Source organism: Macaca fascicularis, chromosome 7, assembly GCF_037993035.2.
Source record: "Macaca fascicularis isolate 582-1 chromosome 7, T2T-MFA8v1.1".
NCBI classification, from domain to species: Eukaryota; Metazoa; Chordata; class Mammalia; order Primates; family Cercopithecidae; genus Macaca; species Macaca fascicularis.
The window spans coordinates 140,539,118-140,556,266 of NC_088381.1; the positions used below are offsets into that span (position 1 = coordinate 140,539,118).

The 17,149-nt window shown below is 46.4% G+C and overlaps 1 protein-coding gene across 4 annotated transcripts in view; it reads right to left on the reverse strand.

Annotated features, from left to right (window-relative positions):
* The window catches only part of DPF3 (double PHD fingers 3), a 286,943-nt gene that overhangs the window by 59,986 nt on the left and 209,808 nt on the right, over window positions 1-17,149 (reverse strand). For 2 of the 4 annotated variants that reach the window (XR_006699607.3, XR_010588540.2), the window contains 2 exons: window positions 4,638-4,766; window positions 376-1,751 (listed from right to left, as the gene is read on the reverse strand). Coding sequence is in view for 2 of the 4 variants with exons in the window: in XM_045396660.3 (XP_045252595.1) it covers window positions 4,638-4,766 (129 nt within the window). In the remaining 2 variants the exon portion in view is untranslated. The remainder of the gene's footprint in view (window positions 1-375; window positions 1,752-4,637; window positions 4,767-17,149) is intronic. The other 2 variants (XM_045396660.3, XM_065549017.2) reach the window with 1 other exon arrangement.

Consider the following 17,149-nt stretch of genomic DNA (forward strand, 5'->3'; position numbering starts at 1 on the left):
CCAACTTCAATCTCAGTTCCCTGGACTCCACTTCCAGGTTTAGCCAAGGGAGGCAGAGTTAGCCAAGCACTTCCCTAGCCATTTTCTCTTGTATTTGAAGCCAGAAGCCCACCATTCTCCACACTGAGCCCCTCCCATAGTCCAAGCAAGACTCAGATTCCACACCTATGCTGGGGCCCACATGAGTTCACATGCACACGCGGGCCACAGAGGGCCAGGGGGAGATACTCCAGTAGCCACTCTTACACTAAGAAGGGGGTCCAAACCCAGGAAAACAAAAAAGCAAGCTGGGGGAAAAAGGAAAAAGAAAAAGAAAACTAAAAAATAGATATGATGGTTTTGCCCATATTGTAAGACAGGTTAGCCAAGACATACCTTTTGACTAGGACCTCGCAGCTGGTCGTTCTTGGGACTGTCAGTGAGGTGGGTGGCCTTCTCCATCGCCCCAGGGGCCTTGAGCAGTGTTGCTTTGGTTTATTTCAGGAAGTGCTATTGGAAACATAAAACAAAGCGCCTGGCGGGCACTATAAAAAAAAAAATTGAAGAAATACAGTAGCCTTGATCATCCAACGGGTATTGATATGTTTCTTAACAGGGGCAAGGGGAGGGGAAACACATGGTGGCGTCTCCTTCTGTCTTCCAGGAGCACGGCCTCGGCCTCGGTGGTGGAGTCACTGCTGAGCCCGTGACGTTCTGCTTATATTCCATCCCCGCATTTGGAAGTCGTTCTTTGCCAGGAGGAAAGTGAGGAAAAACCAGCAATAACAAAACAGCAGCTCTACTGACGGAGGAGGAGGAGCCCAGGAGGCGGCTGGTCAGGGCCCAGGTGTGGAGGGAGGCCAGGCATAGGCACCCCAACTTCTCTGGAACTACTGACATTTTCTCGCAAGCAGAGAGGAAGATGGAAAGGTCAGGGAGGAGAACGAGGGAGGGGTCTGCCACCGGGAGCCGCAAACTCCATGGGGCACAGAAAGTGCCACCGTCTCCCATTGAGGAAATTCTCCCCCCAGTGGCTTGCCTCTAAACAGGATATTGCTTCGATTTCTTTGATTTCCCTTCTCTCTCCCTCTCTCAAAAAAAGTCTGATTCTAATAATAGCTAGAATATATAAATAATAATGTTTTAATGTTATTGGTTCTCTGTTTCCAAACCCAAAGTTCCTCTTCTCTTCCTTTTGCCAATAAATATGAAAATTGAGGACATCAACTCTGCTCCTGTCAAAAAGACCCCCTCCCCTCAGAAAAGAGACAATCCGCCTAACTTCCTATTTCTATAGAAAATAAATAGCACATCACGATGCCATCTCTCAGAAGAACGCTCATTCTGCTCTTTTGTTTTGTTTCAGTAGTTTGTGCTTCTATTGTACACACCCAAAACAGAGGGGTGGGGGGAGGGATGGAGGGACACATGGGAGGTGAGGGGGAAAAAAGCAAGGATAGAGAGAAAATCTAAAGTTGTCTTTCATTAAAAAAAAAATATATCAGAACCAGCACAATGACCAAAGTCAGAGGGGGATGGCTAATTGCCCAGAGAGTCTGTTCCGTGGGTTTAGCAACTGCCCTTTTTATCTGCTGTGGGCGAACCCCGGCCACTGCGGCGTCCTCGACAGGAGCGAGGCTCTTCCAAATCGTCCTCATCAAAGCCGTGGAAAGTTGACGTGTCACTTTCTGACGTGGAACCGAATAAGTCCTCCGTGGTACGTGCTGCGGCCGCTGCCTCCTTCTCCTTCCTGCCTTCTCCTCCCAAATGAGCTGACATGTATGATGAATATATCAGCACATGGGTTAAGCAACAGACAGCATTATTAATATTCTCATTACATTATTACAATGCTATTCTTAATAGCAAGATATTAAACCGCTTGCACACCAAAGGGATTAACCCGGTGCATCACCTGGTGACAGGGATTTGGGACAAAGCAAACATTTCCAGGGAAGAGGCTTCCCCCACTCCCGGAAAAGGCATCACCTCTACCATAGTACATATGTCCACAGCTTCCGACAGCAAAAGCTTCAACCATGATCTTTCTTCTGTTGTGCATACACACAGGCGCTTGCACGCTCACTCAACCCTGCCCCAGACAATGATTTTCCTTGGTGGTTTTTAAACCTGGTTGGGATTCCTTTGGTGTTTTCTGTTGGTGTTTCTTTGAACAATATTTGTTCTTCACTTTGACAGTCAGCTCTACAAAGGTATTACTGTCAGATAACCCATTCAAGGTGGTTAAGCCTCCATCCATTTCATTTTTATTTTTACTCGCTTCTAATCCCATTCTTTCAGAACCCTTTCAATTCTCCCCCTACGCCATGTGGTTCATTTGCACTGAAAGCAAAAGGAAGTTGGAAAGTCTGATAAGTGGTAGGTGATAAAAGAGTTTATTTTCTTTAACTACCGGAGGAAATTTCTGTGATCTGCATCCACATACATGTGCATGCAAGTGTACCCCACACACACACACACACACACACATACACACTCTCCAGTCACCAACCATGCCCAGATATTGGTTACTCCAGAAAGTTCAGTTGTCAAATCTCACTCAGGGCACTACGAAGGTGAGAAATAGGAGTCGAAAAGTCCTAATAAATCAGAGCATCCTGAAATCTATAAAACTCAGGTTTAAACTTTTTTGCATTCTAAATGAGCCCCAAGACTGCTCTTGTATAAGTGAATGATACATCCCTCATGGTGCCAATTTCAGGACTCTCACTTCCTCCCAGGAAACAGCAGGGGTAGGGTAGATGGGAGGGGGAAGGAAGCTCTTCCAAGCTCCATACTCTTCTCTGGAAGGACCGTAGGGAGGCTCCAGAGAAGTATTTGCCCACCTGCCTTAACAAGCACATCTCATCTCATGGGCCAATGACACCTGTTTCTTCCCATGGTATCAACTATTTCAGGAACATCAGAGGCAGACCTTGACTAAATGATCCACCAAAACCAATCCTTGGCAAATGCAATGAGAATACCTAGGTTGGTAGAAAATGACTCCCTGAGCCACATAGCAGACAGAAGGTTGGGGGGAAAGCTGAGAGAAGGTTGTGGAAAGAGGCTTTGCATAGAAAAAACAACTTCCCACTCCTGACATTCCATGGCTTGGATTCTAGCACCCTGTCTTTTGTAAGAAATGAAGGGGAGAAATTACAGCAGTTTGCAATGAGAATTCTGAAGCTGCCCCCTCTAACCCATCCAAACCTATAGCAGTCCATAACGTGTTGCTTAGAACATCACTCCAAGTGACCTTGCTTCTGGAAGTAGAGATTTCATCTGATTGCTTGCTTTTAAAAATCACCGCATTGAATTTCATCTTTTTTTTTAAAGTAACTTAAAAAACAGACTCTGCTATCACAAGAGCCCTGTCTTCTATGCTAGCATCCATAGAGCAAAAAATTCAATGTTAGGTACCATGTTTGGACAGTAAATGAACTGACAGAATTGCACAAATGGACCGCCCTATCAGGGTCCTTGAGAGTTACAGTTGAGGGTTGTGTGCAGCAGAAACCACAGTCCTTTTAAAATTACTGATTTGCTACTCAAGCCAGCCTTAAGCCCTAAACAGCCCTCCCATCAAAATATAAAAGCGTTAAAGCTAAGCTTTGCAGACAGAGCAAGGAAAGAGCTGAGTCGCTACAGTCAACCATGATGGGGTCATCTCAGTTCTTCTCTGGGGACTGGGAGTGAAAAAGACACTGGATAGAAAGGTAGAAAGGAAAAATGACTCCTCACTGCTGGAACCAAGCATCCAACCAAACTGTTTCACCTACTCATATCAGGGGCTGATGAGACTAAAACTGGGGTTGAAATTCCCTCCTCCCGGCCTCGCACTGTGGTCTAGTGATGACATAATACAATATGAAAAGTAGGTAGTACCAACCAACCATGGCCAGCCGAAAATAATGGTTTGGTCAGAACTAAAAAACAAAACAACCTCTTGAACATAACCTGAAGACCTGAATTCATTTTAAGCATGAAGGAAGAAGACCAAAAGTCTCTTTCTGTTATTTTAGCCTTTGAACAGGTTAAAATAGAAACATATACACCAAATCAACTACAGATTAGCCCTAGGAATGCCCGTCCTTTTGCCTCATTGACCTACCAGGGTATCTTCTGTTCCGTTTTAGAAAATGAGATGAGTGGCCAATGAGGTGGTGTTTATGCAGCTAGCCAGGAGCCCGGGAATCTCTGACTCCCACAATTCAAGATGTGGTTGCTTTCCCCATACTCATGTTTCCACACCACACTCTTTGGGTTTGCCCTAGGCACTTCCACAGAACAAACACATCTTTCTGTTACATGTGCATCGTCCACTACGAGAAAGCACGTTGCCTTCTCTCCAGGTTTTTCCACCCTACCTTGCTGTGGTCCATAAAAACATGCACAAAGAAATATGCACCTCATAGAAAGGCCAGACACAAATCCAAAACTTCTCTTTGCCCTTTCCCCTGGATCCTAGGGCATAACTTTTGGTTCTTGAGACCCAAAGAAGAAAAATACGGAATGAGCTGAAAACCCCTCTCCACTCGAAAGCATCGCCACCATCGCTTCCCTCTCCAGTCTCCACCACCAACAGGATGGAAGAGGAATGCAAGAGGAGCATTCCTGGTCTACGGGCACCTGGTGTGGGAAGGGGCCGCACTCACCAGAGCGTCCACAATCTGCGCAGGACACCAGCTCTTCAGGCCGCCCACTCTTCTTGTTCATGTTGGAGCCCCCCAAACAGAAGTCACAGTAGTTATTGGGAATGACTGTTCCATCCGGTCCTTTCTGGGCTGTGGGAACATTTAAAACATTCGATTTCAGGCTTATATGAGTTTCAACTGCCCCTTCTCCTCCTACAGTGTGGTAGAATCTGCTCCAGAAGGATTTATTATAACCAAGTTGGCAAATTGGGCTAGGCTTTCTTTTGGACCCTTTCTGGCTTAATGGTACTAATAATGTCTTGCAAGTCACCCAGAGATTAATTTTTAGAGTATTTCCCAGCTCTGTGTTGTTGTGGAAATCCCCCTGCTCCTCTGATTGCATCCTTAGATGATCAAACCATCCAGAAGGGGTACTGGTCAAGTGAACTACTCTCAGCCCTAAACAATCAGCCCTGTGGGCCCAGGCCCCAGGCATCAGATGGAAACCACACATTGTAATGTGAGGAGAGGGAGAAGAAAGAGCCAGTGCCTGGACCGTGCCATTGGGAGGGGTGCTTTTGTTTAGGAGATATTCTTCCTGTCCCTGAAAAGGAAAACAAAGAAGCGCTGATGGGTGGTCATTTCCAGGAAGAACACCAAAGATGCTCTTGGGGACTTGGACAAACATCCTGGTAGGGTATCAGTCTCCCTGAAGGGGAGTCTCATCTCCCTGAATTCCAGACCCATTGATCATGGAAAGTACCCAAGACCCCAAGTGCCTTAAAGTTTCTAGACCCAGGTTTCTAGGCACTTGGTTCAGCCACATGCTAGAGATGGATTAAATGGTGAGTTACTGAGCATGTCTTTAGCCTTAAGACCGTCACAAGAAACTGAACACACTAACTTCAAAACCCACTCCTGATAGAGGTCCTTAAACAAAGGCAAAGAGAAATCTTGGGACATGACCTTGAAAACAAAGCCTATGAGGAGAATAGCACCTGTCCTCAAGCACCAAAATCATTCCATTTCCAGGGGCTGCTTGAGAAGCCTTGAACAGGTTATTTGCATGAAGAGAAATGCCTCCCTTTCTCTCTGTTTCTCCCTCCCTATTGTGGGCATTTCTTTGTCATATTCATACTCCCTGTTTGCAACTAAGAAGAAAAGTCTTTCTGTTTATGGGATCAGCCTTAATTATCTGAGTGTCTTCCTCCTCACCAGACCCAGTGTCTGCTGCTGCCTTTCATTATTCACTGGCTAACATTAATCAGGGTCCCACAGTGTACAAATCTGAAAAAGGAAGCAGAGTTGTGAGCAGAAATACCATCCAGACAGTAAGTGATAAACGGATTCACCCACTTTAATGTGATTCCCTCTGGCCTCCACTTCCTCCATGCCTCTGCTTTGCCTCCAGGAATAGAAAACTTACCTGGGGAAGGCAGAAGACAAAAGCTAGAAGAATTTCATTATAGAGGGTTAATCCATTTATCAGTTGCTATTTGAATTGTTTAATTGGTTTCTAAGTCATTGATTTCCATCTTCAGGGAGGCAGACAATTCTCTGCAAGAAGTGTTAGCTGTTTGCAGGAGACAGAGGAGCTGGTCACATTCTGGGATCTGTTGAGTGTGGGCTTTTCTTCATCAGTCCCTGGATCTCAAACACATCTGCATGGCATACAGAATGGTTTTGCGAATAATCTCCAAAAAGCAGTACATCCACAAAAATTTTACTCTGCCTATAAAATTTTCATTGCACAAATCCAGAAGTACCAGAGTCCCTTTCTCCCTTCTCCCTCAATTGCCATCTTCGTCATTTTTAGAACTCTCCTAAGAAAATCCAAGCATCTCTATGAAGCAAATAAACTCAGGGCTTCCTCAACAAGAGATGGATGGAAAACTATCAAATGATGAACAGAAAGAAGAGATAGGGTATACTAAATTTAGGGGCTGAGGGTAAACCAAAGTTAAGTGTCATGATTGATATGAGCTAGATATAATATGTGGAGATGCCAGTTGTTACTTAGGTAGCTTCCTGCATGGAAGGCAATCCGAGAATCCCACATATATCATTCCATAAAAACTTGCAGGGGTCCTAGTCTCCTCAGCTATCTCTCTCCTATATTCTTAGGGACTTCCTATAATTTTCAATTTCCTCCCCATTCACAAGATCTTTAACCAACTAAAGAATCTGATTTTCTCCAACACACTGTATCCCTTGTATGAGGCATGAGGAAGTAAAATATGGAGTATAAAAGCTTTCAGATTAATTCTTGATATGGTTTGGCTGTGTCCCCACCCAAATCTCATCTTGAATTGCAGCTCCCATAATCCCCACATGTTATAGGAGAGACCCAGTGGGATATAATTGAATCATGGGGCCAGGTTTTTCCCTAGCTGCTCTTGTGATAGTGAATAAGTCTCCTGAGATCTGATAGTTTTAAAAAGGGCAGTTCCCCTACACACGCTTTCTTGCCTGCCACCATGTAAGTCGTGCCTTTGCTCTTCCTCTGCCTTCTGCCATGATTGTGAGGCCTCCCCAGCCAGGTGGAACTGTGAGTCCATTGAACCTCTTTCTCTTTATAAATTACCCAATCTTGGGTGTTTCTTTCTAGCAGTATGAAAATGGTGGAACTGTGAGTCCACTAAACCTCTTTCTCTTTATAAATTACCCAATCTCGGGTGTTTCTTCCTAGCAGTATGAAAATGGACTAATACAATTCTACACAGCATTCACTACCAACAGACCATTGGTAGAACACCCTATTGAATCAGGAACTCTAATACTACAAGAAATAAAAAATTCAGAAACGATCTAGTAGAGCTAAGCAGGCAGTGATGGAGGAATTGAGCCTTTCTAAAAAGACCAAAGGAAAAGAATTGAATTCATCTGAAGAAGGGAAGCTTCTGAGGATATGGGAGTCAGAGCAGCATCCTGTTGGCCATACAGAGTTCCTGTCCAAGGGGTGAGGGAGGTTCTAAAATCCCATGTATAGGCCCTGGTGTGTGCAGGAGTGACATGCCAGGCCAGCTGGGGTGCAGAAGTACATTTTTAGTCTGGCAATGGACCAGTATATAAGGTGATCATGCACAGCTCTGTTTTATTTTCAGAGAAATCATTTTCACTTCAGTTTCTACTCTCTTCTTACAACAGTGAGCTCAAAGCGTCCTTCCATTGTGGTCAGATGGTGTGGAATGGACTAATTGCTTATGCACCTGATTTTCTTCTACTTTTTGGTACTTGAGATTAGTTTCAAAGCAAGCGTTCTCCCATGGAGCTCTCCCAAACTTCAGCTAAAACATATCGGTCATGCCCTAGGGAGGGCACTGTTGATATCACCATTATGACCCTTGTTTATACACATGTCTGTGTGCCTCCTCTCCCTGTTTTACATTGTCATCTCTCTATATTAAATAGATCTACTCCTTCAGGTTGGAGACCAGGTCTAACTCGTTGTTGGAACCCCTACAATCTGTAGGATGAGTGACTTAGAGAGGGATGGCAGGGATGTTAGTGGGTGGCACAGTGATGCCCTGGGACCACCGGATATCATTCACTGCCCCTGGTTTATTTCCCTGCCAGAGGAGACCTGGTCCCTGTGTGCATGAAATGGTCTGTCACTTGGTCTCATGGCCAGCTCCCAGAGTACACAGAAGTCGGTAGCCAATGGCCCTGCATCACTGGAAGAATAACACTGTACCCATCCTGTGGGAGGTGAGACATCATTCTGCACCAAACACACAAGAACATAGAAGACAATGATTCATTGTCTCTTGAGAAGAGGACACCAGGTCATGCCTATCCACTCAGCCTCCCTTTTGTTCAACTGCATATTGAGAAGAAAAGGAAGCAGACATTTATCACACCACAAAACTGTGGCAAATCTTTTGCTGGATGCTTTATATATGTTATTTCATTGATTCTTGCAAAAACTTTGTGCAATAGGGATTTTTTTTGACAGATACAGTAACTGAAATCCAAAGAGATTAAAGCACTGGCTCCAAGCCTCGGTTGGGCTCTTCAAAGGCAGGATTCACCCCCAGTTTGTCTGTGTCCCCAGAGATTGTGCCTCTAATCACACTTCTCTGCCTCCTGGGAAGTCCAGAGGTAAATATTTTCCAGCCACACCTTGCATATAAAATATTTCATAAATCTCTTTAGAGTCAACCTGATTCACCCAATATGATATTTACGAAGCCCAAAGCGATAAAAATTATTGAGACTGGCCTGATAAAAGTGGAAATTCCCTTTGAACTTAAATTTAATGTCCCTACCACAGTAATCCATCCTGGGTGATCCTGTTTATTGTCATCTACTCTATGAAAACACTTCTCTGGAGAATTCCAGAGGCTCATGAAGGAATTTTTTTAAGTAAATCTCACATCATGGCTAGGTTGGCCTATGGCCTGACCCAGCCATGAGCAATTTCCTGGTACCGTATATGAGATCATTATAAAAAGGATTTTACTATAAATAGGAAGCTCGCCCAGACCTTGCAAGTGGGATTTAAATAGAGATTTTGCTTCTGCTTATGGGAAATTGAGTCCCGCTTTGCAGAATAAGATGACGGGCAGGGCAAAGACCTGAGTGGTATCTCTATGGCAGTGTCTGCGATGATGGATGTGGTTTTCTGTTGATTAATGTTCACGGACTGAGATCATATCAGAGATACAAGTAAGTTGCTGAGAAAATAAAGTGAGCCTTGAGAGTTTAGAAATCTACCTGAGGGAGATAACTCTAAAAAGCCCAAAGGAAAAAAAAATGGAAATCAGGAACAAAGTTCATGAAGAAAGTAGAAAAAAAAAAATAACAGAAGGCAGGGAAGAGCATTCAGATAAATCAAAGCAAGAAAAAGGAAAAGCAAAGCTTCACACAGTCCCACCACCACGCTCAGGGAAGGGAGAGCAGGCATTCTGGAAAGGTATTAGTGCACGCTCCAGGATTTTTGAGTTAAATCAGGTTTTACGTCTATGGCAAACAAGGCCCCAGATCTTCCATAAAACTACCACCCAGGCAGCGCCGGCTCTCCCCCTCCCAGTCGGATCTCCGCTGTGATGTGCCTGCCACTCACAGAAAGAATGAGTGGCGGGGACAAACCGGCCATCGGCAACAGCCACTCGTCTGGGTTCTGCTGAGACCAGAGCTGCGTCCCAAGCATCCTAGGGAATAGGAAGCAGGCCAGAAGTTCAGGCTCCTCCTTGGCACGTGCACAAAAGCATGGCCTCACATCCTGAGCAGACGCTCTGACCGCCTGCCAGGGCCTGGTGTGCACAAACGCGTGGCCACGCTCAGTGCGTACCACCCACCACCCAGCCCCAGCCCCAGCCCCAGCCCCAGCCCTAGCTGAGCAGCTCTATTTCTGGAGCCTGCTAGCCTGGAAGGTTGGGGTGCACAGCCCTTGGGGAATTCGGGGGCAGTGAGCAGAGCCCTCTGGGAAGAGAGGCGCCTCTTCTAGCCCCTCTCATCTGTTCCCCCCGCCACCCTCCACAGGCTGACAGTTCCCATGTCCCTCTACAGGTCTGACATGTTTCCATGGCAACTGGAATCCTGGGCTCCGGCAGCCTCCGCTCTTGCCACCTGTTATGACTTCATCTCTCAAGTGTAAAGCATGCTAGCCCCGTGCCACTTGGCTGTGCAGAGCGCATCTTCAGAGGACGACGGAGGGAAGGAAAGGGGAGAGGAAAGGAGGAAAGCAGAGAAGCAGCCCAGGCTGGCCAGGCAGGACGCGCTGGCCAGGCCAGTCCAGAGGAGGAAGCTTGGGGGCCAGAAACGGGAGGGTGGGGAGCAAGGGTGGATCCCGACGTGCCTTCCTTGCAGAATCAGGAGCAGGCCTCAGCTGGAGGCCACTGCCACAGCCTGCTACCTCTGTCCAGCCTTTAATGAGGGCTGCGGGAGGAGGGGGAGGTGGGTTGGGGAGAGAAGGCGGCTGCAAGGAGCTCCGGCAGGCCCAGCGTGGAGCAGAGTCAGGAGAGGGTTAAAAGTGGCGTGATAGAGACTGTGAGGAAGGCTGGACCAGAGGGCAAAGGGAGCATCAAAGCCGGGATAAATGGCCTTAATTCTCATGCTCCCGCTCGCTGGTCGTGTTTACTCATATAAATTATCCCCCAGGCCTGACACCTTTTTTCATTGCTTCCCTAGAACTGATGAAAAAATAAATCCCACAGATCCCAGGAATAAAAAGTGTGGGGCTTTCATTCAGGCTGGTTCTCCTTGGCCAGCTAATAGCAACTCAGGCCCTGTCCCAGGGCTCCAGGAGGAAGACAAAGGAAGCCTTCCTCCCAAATGTGGAGCAGCAGGGGGCCTGGAAGCCTGGCGGGAAAGCAGACAGCAGGGCCCACTCCCCACAGGACCCTCCCAACCGTCAGAGCCCTTGACGACAGAGAACTCGCTCTCCCCAAAGGCCATCTTGCCAGCAGCCCTGAGGACACCGTGAATATCTGGGAAAGTAAAGGGGGCCGTGCAGGAGTGGGAGTGGATGCAGAAGGCGCTGAGGCCCCGGGCCGCTGTCATAAGTACTCACATTTATGGACGGGGCTGATAAACTGTCACACTTTGCACCGTGAAGGACAAGGTGAGACAAGATGAGCTGGAATGGCAGCACGTGCCACAGAAGAGCTGGGAAAGCAGGTGGCTAACAACTAAAGCCATGGCCAGAGGGCGGGCTTCTCTGGAGAGGCCTCTGCGCACAGGGAAGGGCCCCTAGGCCCTTTGACTGCATTGCTGATCTAGAAGCAAGAGAACACGCTAGGTGATGTCCTGAGGTCCCTTTCAGGCCTATTATTCGAGCATTATAATCAGATGAAAGAAGAGACAGAAAAGCCAAGTTTTCCACACCCAGAGGAACCCAGCCTTTCATCGCTGCTTTGTACTCATGTAAATGCCTCTTTTCCTATTAGCCATATGCTACCTGAGGGCAGGAGCCGTGTCCTTCCCCTCTGTATCCCTGGCCCGCAGTGAGTGACACAAAGCCGACAATCAATGTTGAGTGAAAGGATGGACAAATCATCACAGAGACTTTTTGAGAAAAAGAAAATCTGTCAGGCAAAGGGAAGTTAATGATTAGGAACTGAGTGGACGGAGAGTCCCCTGAGCACAGAGTGACCATCATAAGTCCCTCTCACATCGGGGCACAGAAGAAGTGGGAAGGAGAAATATTGGAGGCCCCGGAGAGAAGAAAGCTGTGGTGTGGAGAGCCATTGCATGTGCCTCCCCCAGGAATCCTCTTTCTTAGGCATTTCTTAGTCAACCAGAATGGAAGGCATGAAGAATCCCCAGGCTCAGCTGGCCCCAGAGTCTTGAGTCTCATTCTGTCTCTCACCAGGGACTCAGCAGCAGCCAGTGAGAACAGAGGCCCCGTCTTGCTGTCTGTTTTGGTGACTGTAGAAATAGTATAAATATTTCAAAATGTGGAGTCAACCCTCCACCCTTCCTATGCCTGCCTCTTTTTCTCCATCTTTATCCAACGCTTACACCTTTAGATACAAACCTGGTGAATATTTACTCCTAAAAACTGTGCCATAGAAGCAGAACACACACCCACTCACACTGATGTCTCCATCTTGATGGATGTATTTGGTGAGAGTTGTAATTTGCGGTTTGCCAAAAGGCTGCAACAATTTGCCAGGAGTGTGTGCACCATGTCACCAGCTCTGGGTCTAGATGGTCACACGGCCCCCGAGGAATGTCCTTTGTGCTCCAGTTTTAGGTGGACAACCCTGGGTCTGCCATTAATGCTTCAGAATAGTAAGAAAACAAGTAAAGCTTCAGAATGGGTCGGGTATGGTGGCTCACACCTGTAATCCCAGCACTTTGGGAGGCCGAGGCAGGTGGATCATGAGGTCAGGAGTTCGAGACCAGCCTGGCCAACATGGCGAAACCTCATCTCTACTAAAAATACAAAAATCAGCCAGGTGTGGTGGCGGGCGCCTGTAATCCCAGCTACTCGGGAGGGTGAGGCAGGAGAATTGCTTGAACCCAGGAGATGGAGGTTGCAGTGAGCCGAGATTGTGCCATTGCACTCCAGCCTGGGCAACAAGAGCAAGACTCTGTCTCAAAAAAAAGAAAAAGCTTAGGAATGTTAGTGTTGATGTTGATGACACTGAGATGAATATCTTATTACATGACACATAATGAGATATTTCAGTTTTCCAGTGTTTGGTGATATGGGTCAGTTCATGGCCTGGTGTGGCAACTTGTGATTGCTACCAAATGAGTTTACTGAAGGAGAAAACATGAATTTGAGAGCATCTATATCAATCAGACTCTGAACAAAGTGATGTCACTCCCCTTAATGAATTCCAGGACATCTTGGTGTGTTAGAGCTGGATGAGTTTTGTCTGTTTAAGTTGTCAGGATATTATTATTGACATAATTAGGATCCAACAAGCCCCTTGTTTTGCTTTGCCCAGCCCTGCCCTCTCAACCCTCTTCACTAGCACCACTGAACTCCATCTGCAAGTGGACCAGCATTTTCTTTGTTCTTCAGACCGAAAGCCATATTTAAGAAAAGGAAAAGCATGAGCCTTCTGCTTTAGACCTGAGGATTTGGAGGGAATCAAGAGACCACAGAGCCTTGGGGCAGCACAGCCTGAGGATGGAGGCACAGACCGGGGCACACCCCAAAGGCAGGCCGGGAAGTCAGTGCTGAGAGTCAGAGACGCCTGCCCTACATGAGATGGAGCATTAGGAAAAGAGCAAAAACCAAGGCTACCCCTTCAATGTGACAGTACAGCCTGACTCCTGGCCGGTTACCCGGCTCAGTGCATCCAAAAGAAAAAAGGAATTAAAAGGAAGTTGACTGACTGAACATCAGTCTTGGAAAGTTAGATTTCTGTAAGGTAATGGTTTACCTGGGAACTTGTCAAAAATGCAAATTCCTGGTCAGGCACGGTGGCTCATGCCTGTAATCCCAGAATTTTGGGAGGCCAAGGCAGGTGGATCACTTGAGGTCAGGAGTTCAAGACCAGCCTGGCTAACATGGCAAAACCCCGCCTCTACTAAAAATACAAAAATTAGCTGGGCGTGGTGGTGAACACCTGTAATCCCAGCTACTTGGGAGGCTGAGGCAAGAGAATCACTTGAACCCAGGAGGTGGAGGTTGCAGTGAGCTGAGGTCATACCACTGCACTCCAGCCTGGGTGACAAAGCAAGACTCCATCTCAAAAAAAAAAAAAAAAAAAGCCAATTCTAGGGCCTGAATTGCTGAATCAGAAACTCTGGGGGTAGGATGCAGTGGGCTGTGGTTTAACAAATGCTCCAGGTGATTCTGATGCAGCCTCAAGCTTGAGAAACATGGCTCTAATGCGGCGTGACAGTCATGTCACCTGGAAGTCATTTACTTAATCTTCATCATAACCTACGAGATAGATGCCATTAATGATCTGATTTTACATAGTGATCCATGAGGCATATGGAGGCTATGCAGCTCAGCTAAGGTCACATGTTAGTCAGTGGCTCACGTGGCTCTGAACCCAAGCAACCACACACCTGAGGGGAGGTGAGTTGGAGACGTAGGCACGCAGGGCCTCACAGGCTAGGGCTTCCCAGATTTTGCTGTGCAAATCATTTGGGGATGTCATTAACATTCAGGTTGGAATTCATAGATCCAGGGTACGGCCTTTTAAGAGATTCTACATGTCTTAAAAGTCCCCCCAGTAGGGTGGCCATGCATTCAGGTTTGACTGAGACAGAGGGTTATAGGGCATGGGGCTTTCAGTGCTGTTTTTAATATATATATATATATATATATATATATATATATATACACACACACACACACACACACATATTTTTTTTTAGAAACAAGATTTCACTCTGTCTCCCAGGCTGGAGTGCAGTGGCACAATCACGGCTCACTGCAGCCTCAACCTCCTGGCTTCAAGCAACCCTCTCACCTCAGCCTCCTGAGCAGCCGGGATTACAGGCATGTACCACCACACCCGGCTAAGTTTTGTATTTTTAGTAGAGATGGGGTTTCACCATGTTGGCCAGGCTGGTCTCGAACTCCTGACCTCAAGTGATCTGCTCACCTCAGCATCCCAAACTGCTGGGATTATAGGTATGAGCCACAGCCTGCTTTAGAGGCTGAGAGACCGATAAAAAAAAAAGTTGTAACAACCCAGGCAGAAGCCACGGGTGGCCAGAAGATAGAGAGTGGGAGACAATGTAGGGTCTATTTTGGAAGACTGAAGGAAAACCAAGAGGCAAGGATGAATCCTAACGTTTCACTTCAGACTCAAGTTTTTTTTAAAGAGCAAGTTTAGAGGAAAAAAAATGAGAGCCAGGAAAGACAGTGAGACATAGAACAAGAGAGAAAGACTCAGGAAAATTATTGAATAGGATGATCTGTGATTTTTTTTTTTTTTCTGTAGAAAAAAAACTCATTTACCAATTAAAGTATGACCTAGGATTTGTAATGCAGGGGTAGGGTCTATAAAACATCCCAAACAGCCAAAGTTAATAAAGAGTTTTGAAGAGTAAATGTGCCTGCTATGGACTGAGGTGTGTCCCTCATCCCCAAAATTCATATGTCAGAGCCCTAACCCCCAAAGGGATGATATTTGGAAAAGGGTCTTTGGGAGGTAATTAGGTTTAGTGGGGTCATGAGGGTGGGGTCCTTGTAATGAGATTAGTGCCCTTATTAGACACCAAAGAGCTTGTCTCTCTCTCTGTCTCCACCTGTATACACCAAAGAAAGGCCATGTGAGGACACAATGAGAAGGCAGCTATCTGCAATCCAAGGAGAGAGCCCTCACCATACTCTGACCGTACCAGAACCTTGATCTTGGACTTCCAGTCTCCAGAACTGTGAGAAATACATTCCTGTTGTTTAAGTCACCCAGTCGATGGAATTTTGTTAAGACAGTGCCTGTTAACATGTTCATCTCTTTTGAAAAGCCACCATGCAACATGATGCATTAGACAACTGGTCTTGAGGCAAAAATTAAGGGGCATCGGTAGGACCATGACAAAGATCCAAGCCTTGGGACTGGGGCCCATCACTCAGGGTTCCAAAGTCTTGACATAAGTGAATGGTATCCAACTCAAGCCCATTCACATCTCAGCTTCCCACCTTGCTGCCTGTTACTCAACCTCTCTGAGCCTCAGTTTCCTTGTCTGTAAAATGAGAATAGTAACATGTCCCTAATGGACTTGTGATCATAACATGAGGTGATGTTTGTAAAATGCCTGACACCTAGCAGTTGTTCCATCATCTCTTTCCCTCTTTCCTCTTCTACATGCAAGATAATTTTATTTCTAACAAGGCAGGAAAAAATCAAAGACTTAAATAAGTGAACTCTCCCAGTAAGTGGTACATGACTCGTGAATTCACATTCATCGTCTCTGACCATGGATACATGACTTGGTCTTTGTGTGCCTTGCTGTCCTCTGGAGAATATAGCACCTGCCTTGTAGGGTTATTGTGAGGCATGAATGAGATACATGTGGCATGCTTAGCACCATGTCTGACACACTCAGGGAATGCAAGCAAGTACCATTGCCACTGTTGCTGTTCAGTATGTGGGTCTCTTCAATCCTGCACATTTCTAGGTAATTAGGCCCAAAATGCAAGAGAAATAAAAGAGGTTCAGAGACAGCCAGGAGACACGTGGAGGCCCAATCCTAGGGCAATGGCATGGCAAATAAAAGGGTGCCACACTTGTCTAGATTGCCCTCCACAGCTTTCTCTGGCCGGGTTTTATGCCTCTGTCTCATTTCCACAATTGCACTAGAAGTTCTCCCAGGGCTGAGACCACATTATCCCTTTCTGGAGGCCCAGTTCCACTTCTCCCAACAACTGGGTGCATGTACAGTAAGTGCTTAATAAATATTTGTATTGAGCCTGTTTAGAAGGATCTGTGTCTCATATCTAAGATTTAGCCAAGGATATGCCAGGGCCAGGTCAGGCTCTGATAGTTACTGCTGATGCCAATGACACCCCACAGGCAGTTAGCTTCACAGTGGTGGCAAAGTCCCATCACATGGACTCAGACAGAGCCATGACTCAGATGAACCATCTGTGGTCACAGATATGCCTGTGGGCCCAAATGGGACAGAGACGGGACATTAGTGCTCACAGGCATGGTGCCAAACACTCACATTATCTCATTTAAGACTCACAGCAACCCCATGAAGTCAGGAGGATTATTACCCCCGTTTTATAGATGAGGCAACTAAGAAGCAGAAGTGTAGGTAAGTGACCCACATTTGCACCACTGGAAGATGGCAGAGTGCCAGGGTCACCATTCACACCCTGGACTGACCAACTCCACAGCCATTCCCTTAGCCATAGGGTCAAGGATGTAGATGAACTTTGAGGCTAGAAAATGAGCCCCAAGTATCCCTGCAACGACCAGAGCAACTCAATGGATTCTTTGCTATATAATCTAAAAACTGTCTAGTTAAATAATAATTTCTCTAAAGAACACCTGTTGCTAGTTTCCCAATTTGCTCTCTGAGAAGGAAGAAGCAGCCCAATTTCCCAGAAAGAGCTCTGGATCTAAACTTTCCTGTCTCCCCTGATAACAAAGGCTGGATTT